The 6,520-nt window shown below is 40.9% G+C and overlaps 1 protein-coding gene across 1 annotated transcript; it reads right to left on the bottom strand.

Moving 5' to 3' along the window:
* Positions 1-3,591: 3,591 nt before the first annotated feature.
* LOC143263386 (uncharacterized) lies at positions 3,592-5,926 on the bottom strand. The gene has a single exon (XM_076528398.1). The coding sequence runs from the start codon at positions 5,705-5,707 to the stop codon at positions 3,728-3,730; it is 1,980 nt and encodes a 659-aa protein (XP_076384513.1). The 5' UTR covers positions 5,708-5,926; the 3' UTR covers positions 3,592-3,727.
* Positions 5,927-6,520: the final 594 nt, after the last annotated feature.

Raw genomic sequence — 6,520 nt, 5'->3', positions numbered from 1 at the left:
ATTTGAAGCTAAATCGTTTGTTTAAAATCGCTATTTCGCAAGAATTTGAAGCGAAATCGTGTGTTTCACGTGATATTGACGTTAAATCGTTCGTTTCGCGTGGATATAAAGCTAATTCGTGTATTTCGCATGAATTTGAAGCTAAATTGTTCATTTCGCATGAATTTGAAGCTAAATTGTTCATTTCGCATGAATTTGAAGCGAAATTGTTAATTTCGCATGAATTTGAAGCTGAAACGTTTGTTTAAAATCGCTATTGCGCACGAATTTGAATCGAAATCGTGTGTTTCGCGTGATATTGACGTTAAATCGTTCGTTTCGCGTGGATATAAAGCTAATTCGTGTATTTCGCATGAATTTGAAGCTAAATTGTTCATTTCGCATGAATTTGAAGCTAAATCGTTTGTTTAAAATCGCTATTTCGCACGAATTTGAAGCGAAATCGTGTGTTTCGCGTGATATTGACGTTAAATCGTTCGTTTCGCGTGGATATAAAGCTAATTCGTGTTTTTCGCATAAATTTGAAACTAAATTGTTCATTTCGCATGAATTTGAAGCTAAATCGTTTGTCTAAAATCACTATTTCACACGAATTTGAAGCGAAATCGTGTGTTTCACGTGATATTGACGTTAAATCGTTCGTTTCGCGTGGATATAAAGCTAATTCGTGTTTTTCGCATGAATTTGAAGATAAATTGTTCATTTCGCATGAATTTGAAGCTAAATCGTTTGTTTAAAATCACTATTTCACACGAATTTGAAGCGAAATCGTGTGTTTCACGTGATATTGACGTTAAATCGTTCGTTTCGCGTGGATATAAAGCTAATTCGTGTATTTCGCATGAATTTGAAGCTAAATTGTTCATTTCGCATTAATTTGAAGCTAAATCGTTTGTTTAAAATCGCTATTTCGCACGAATTTGAAGCGAAATCGTGTGTTTCGCGTGATATTGACGTTAAATCGTTCGTTTCGCGTGTATATAAAGCTAATTCGTGCTTTTCGCATAAATTTGAAGCTAAATTGTTCATTTCGCAAGAATTTGAAGCTAAATCGTTTGTCTAAAATCACTATTTCGCACGAATTTGAAGCGAAATCGTGTGTTTCGCGTGATATTGACGTTAAATCGTTCGTTTCGCGTGTATATAAAGCTAATTCGTGTTTTTCGCATGAATTTGAAGCTAAATTGTTCATTCCGCATGAATTTGAAGCTAAATCGTTTGTTGGAAATCGCTTTTTCGCACGAATTTGAGTTGAAATCGTGTATTTCGCATGATATTGACGGTAAGTCGTTTGTTTCGGGTGGATTTAAAGCTAATTCGTGTATTTCGCATGAATTTGAAGCTATATTGTTCATTTCGCATGAATTTGAAGCTAAATCGTTTGTTTAAAATCGCTATTTCGCTCGAATTTGAAGCGAAATCGTGTGTTTCGCGTGATATTGACGGTAAGTCGTTTGTTTCGGGTGGATTTAAAGCTAAATCGAGTAATTCGCATGAATTTGAAGCTAAATTGTTGATTTCGTATGAACTTGAAGCTAAAACGTTTGTTTAAAATCGCTATTTCGCACGAATTTGAAGCTAAATCGTGTATTTCGCATGATATTGACGGTAAGTCGTTTGTTTCGGGTGGATTTAAAGCTAAATCGAGTAATTCGCATGAATTTGAAGCTAAATTGTTCATTTCGCATGAACTTGAAGCTAAAACGTTTGTTTAAAATCGCTATTTAGCACTGTTACGATCGTTAGTATTGAATGAATGATTGAAAGGATTGTTCGCAGTTTCGAACCTGCCTGCATACACCGGTTGCAGTTCGGGAAATTGAAGGGAAATAAATGAAATGGTTTTACCACTCATTCAAGATACTAGTGGATATTTTATTAAAATTAAATGTTTAACAAATTGATGTTAAAATATTGGGGGTCCCAATCGGGGTCACGAAAATCTTCCTCTTGGAAGAGGCGCTCCAACTCGTCGTCGTGATAACGGTCTTTCTCCGTTACCGGGTCGTAAACTTCCACGGACGGAGGAGAATCCGGGAACGGATCTGGCCTCAGTGCCTCCTCGGCCAGCTCCCTCCCAATATCGCGGAGCCTCTGCTCAAATTTTACTGTAGCCTCCCGTTGGAGTGCGCGGATTTTTCGGATGATTTTTGTCTTACGTCCCCCTCGACGTTTATTATTCGAACGTTTATTATTCTTGGTATCATTCATCTAAAGATTAATTTTCATTTTGATTACTTATATGTATATATATATATATATATATATATATATATTGGATTCTTATTATTATTATTATTCTCTCAGTATTATTATAAGCGTCTTTGGACGCAGCTTGTTCGGCACGTATAAGCGTCACTTGGACGCAGCTAGGTTGGAAGTATAAGCGTCGATTGGACGCAGCTAGGTTGGGAGTATAAGCGTCGATTGGACGCAGCTAGGTTGGGAGTATAAGCGTCGATTGGACGCAGAATAAGTGCCAGTCCAGAGAGGTAAATAATAATAAGAAGAATCACACTTGGTTAATACTGAGTAGAATAGTGAAATTGAAACGTTTGAATATGGGTTGAACTATTTTTATCTAATGGACTAAATTTAAACTTATTAAAAGTACAAACTCGTCGTTAGAACAAAGAACCATGCACTGAGTTTTACAAATTTTATAAGTACCTTAGCGTATATTCGTCGTTAATTTACTTAGATGATGCTGATCACTTGATCACTTTGACTTTTTATGTACTCGTAGACTGTTAGATAGAACTCTGTTCGCAAGACTGTTGTTCGGAAGACTGCCTTCTGCGGACCTCGCCTGTGTTTTTATAGGCCGCAGCCAGTGGTCAGACAGGTGGGGGTTCCCGTGTGACTGTGCCTTCGCGGGCTGTCCCGCTGCATTCCATTCCCATCTGCATTTTGCAGGTGTGCCGACTGTTATCGCAGTCACGTACGTCTCGGCGAGACCGAGTCTACGTGCCTCTTCTCGCTGCCTGCATCCGCTGGCGTGCCGGTCCTTATCGCAGTCACGTACTTTGCATGGGACCGAGTCTTCGCGGCTTGTCTCGCCGCATACCTTTCCTATCTGCATCCGCTGGCGCGCCGGTCCTTATCGCAGTCACGTACTTTGCATGGGACCGAGTCTTCGCGGCTTGTCTCGCCGCATACCTTTCCTATCTGCATCCGCTGGCGCGCCGGTCCTTATCGCAGTCACGTACGGTCCGTGTGCCAACTTCTGCCTTGCGCTTCCCATCAGAGTATTGACATCGCCACAACGACTGAGTGGGGACACTCGCTGGCGGGGATGGCTACGATTGTTCGGCCATCGCGTCAGTTGAGTCTTAGGTGTTAGACAGTGCGGTACGATAGTATTAGCTAAGACCAGTCGCGAGTGTAATCACAGTTCGTTCATTACCTTTTTGCTATTAGTTTTTCGTTTTCTGTTTCTACGACTGTTTTTTCGGCGAGCTGTGATTCTCGTTCGTGGTGAGTTTATAGTTCTATCTTTAAAAGCGATATGGTGTATTCGGGAGGTGTTACGTTTTTGACACTTTTAGTTTAAATTCTTTTAGTTTTAGTGTACATTTTCGGAATTTTAAATTGAAGGGCCGAGCGCTCAAGTGGTGTCAAATTGCGATGTAATTTGACACCATAACTCAAAATTTTTCGAGCGCCCGGCGCTCGACCCGTCTTTACAATAACGCTTTGTCGTGGGACGCGATTTTACAATAATGCTTCAGTCGCGGGACGTGACACCTTCCCCCTTAGATAGCAAATTTCTAAGAGAAATTTGTTCCAGGTTTCGTATGGCTGCTCGGCGTTCGGCGGTATCGGGTCTGCTTGTTTGTGTCTGGCAATCTACGCTGGTGGGTTCTGGATCATTGTCCGCATCGACTTGATATTTATGTTTGCTGGCACGGTGAAGAAGGAGGTGTGTGATTGAACTCCATGCTGCTCCGCATAGATGAAGACCGCAACCATACGTGGAATGTATCTGATAGCCTTGTATTATCGTATCCACTATTGTTTTAAATATTCTGAATATAATAAAAATACCAATCAGTCCAGCGCTAACGGATCCGAAGCGTAGGAATCCGTTCCAAAATTTGGTTGCTGCATTTTCGGCTATTTGATTTAATGTGTCCTCATTTATCATATCCATAAGAGACAAGGTTCCGCTCGGAATGTTTTTTCCCGTCATTGTCCGTGCCATTGAATTTATTATTGCTGCTTTTTCCGCCGGGAACATGATATGATCCCTCAAGTTATTCAAGTCCTTTTGAGTGTATATGCCGCTAGTGGCTAGGTTTAGTGGGTTGATATAACGCCAAATTGGTTCTTTTAGTGGTTGTAGGACTTGTGGAGGAACCGTCTCTGTCGGCCTAGGTAACAATTTATGCCAAGACTGATCAATTTCGTACATAACAGGCAACACATGGCTGCAGTCTCTCTGCGTGCCATGGTTAGAGAGTATTCGTGTTTTGGGCGTTAAGAACATCGTGCGGTTATTGTGAGTAACTGGTAACTCGTTATAGCATTCTTGAGCGTGTCTTACTTGTACGTTCACCGGAATACATTTTATAATGTGAATCACTTCTCCAGCAACCAGTGCCATATGTCCGGGCAACTTGGTTACTGTTTGGGCAAATTCATCTGGTTTTAGCGTAGCCAAGGTTAATGCGTTTGTCAGAACTTGTTTCTCTAGATCGCATTTTTGTTTTAGCAAATTCCGATAAAGGGTGGTCATCTGTGTTTTTATGTGTTTTTCAATGTACACGAATTTAGAGTTGATATACGTAAAAATGTCGAAATTTTCTACACGTGTCCTCTTTGCCGTTGTGAACGTGTTTCCCTTATTTGTTTCAAGAATAAAGAGTTTGGGATGTTCGGTTTGGAACAGCGTGTATCCACAAATCGGCATTTCGCCCGTTTTGGTAAATGCGAACGTGATTTCTTTGGTTGTGAGTGCAAATACAGATGGGGTTGGTTGTTGATTTAAGGTTTCTGTAATTTTTGAGGCCAGTCCTTCATACAGTACATCGTATTGGTCAAATTTGCAGGTTGAAACTGGGAATGGTTTCCAATAGGTGTAACCGTCTTCGTTGTCAAGGCATGTGCCACTTTGAAAACCACAGATTGTTCCTGATTTTAAAATGACTTTGTTCGCCTCTAGACGAACTGGAACGGAGGATGCTCGTATAGTTATTGTGGCAGTAGCTTGCACTACTACATTCTCCCATGACCCGTATGGGTCCGAGAAATCGGCTCCATGACAGGTTCCATCAATATTTAGTTTACCAGCCATTGTGAAGGGTCGAGTTACCGTGGTATTAGTTTTTAACCCATATAGGAAAGTATTTCTTCCTGCGTGAAATATTCCAAATTGGTGCATTTGGTTGCATTCTTCTTCGGTTGTTGTTTCCAAGTATTGGTTGATGCCATTTTGCACTGCCGAGATATGTGAGTGCATGCCGCAGTAGTGTATGGTTCTTGCTATTTCCACTTTACATTGTATGACGTCTACGTAGTTGAACTCTGACAGTTGTAGCAGTTGAATATATGTTTGCTCCGTCATTGTGGTTAATTGCTCGGTATCGCAATCGCCAATTTCATTGAGAGATACCGTGGTGATATTCAGGTTATTGCCGCTGCAATCATATCCGACGATGGCCCAGCTCATTCGCACATAACAAAGCATTAACCAAATAGTTAACATCTGGAATCAAATGTTTTATTTTTTATGATACGCTTTCTTTTACAAATTTGTTAAGTTTACTTATTTCATCATATAAACTTAGAAATAAATTGCCGCAGTAGTGTAATAGTAGTAAATTAACGTCCATCATTAAAATTCATTATGTGTTCGCTATCTATAGCATAACCCGACGAGACGTATTCCCACTGTTCAAAAGTTAGTTCAAAGTGAGTCTCAATGCACTGGAGACACTGGGATGCACATTTCACGTTCACAAGGGGCGCGAGGCAATTGTTGCATTCGTTGAGGTGTAGAAGTCCTTCGGAGGAAGTGATGGCATGAGTCCATTCGATCAATACAAATTGTTCCTTCAGACTGGGGTGTAAGTCTTCATAACAATATGCGCACAGGTTGTTTCCGGGATAGGCGGTGTTGGCTAGTCTGAATATTGCCTGCGTTATTAGTTTCACGCAGTAAAGATTTAGAAGGGTGGCGTAGATGTCTGGGTATTCTTCAGGAATGACTCCGTCTATGGCTTGTATCAAGTTTTTATATTCTTCCACATTATATTCTTGTAATGGGTTCGGGACCCCCATTTTGACTCTACCATCTGCAGATTACGTCAATTAGCAGGTTTGAGTTTATTGCAGCCCACCCGCTTGTTGACAGTTCTAAATATTCTTCAATGCACTCTGTGCATCGCCAAGCCGGACGTACATTGGCAATCCGCACGTCACATTTATGACAATGCATCGCCCACACTATTGTGTGCACATTTCCCAGCGAATGCCATCCACCTTCGTGAAAAAAGGGCTGATCTTCTTCATCTGCACC

This window comes from Megalopta genalis, unplaced genomic scaffold (assembly GCF_051020955.1).
Source record: "Megalopta genalis isolate 19385.01 unplaced genomic scaffold, iyMegGena1_principal scaffold0534, whole genome shotgun sequence".
Lineage (NCBI taxonomy): Eukaryota > Metazoa > Arthropoda > Insecta > Hymenoptera > Halictidae > Megalopta > Megalopta genalis.
The sequence above is the reverse complement of the archived record's forward strand: the minus strand, read 5'-3'. Positions and strand labels throughout refer to the sequence as shown.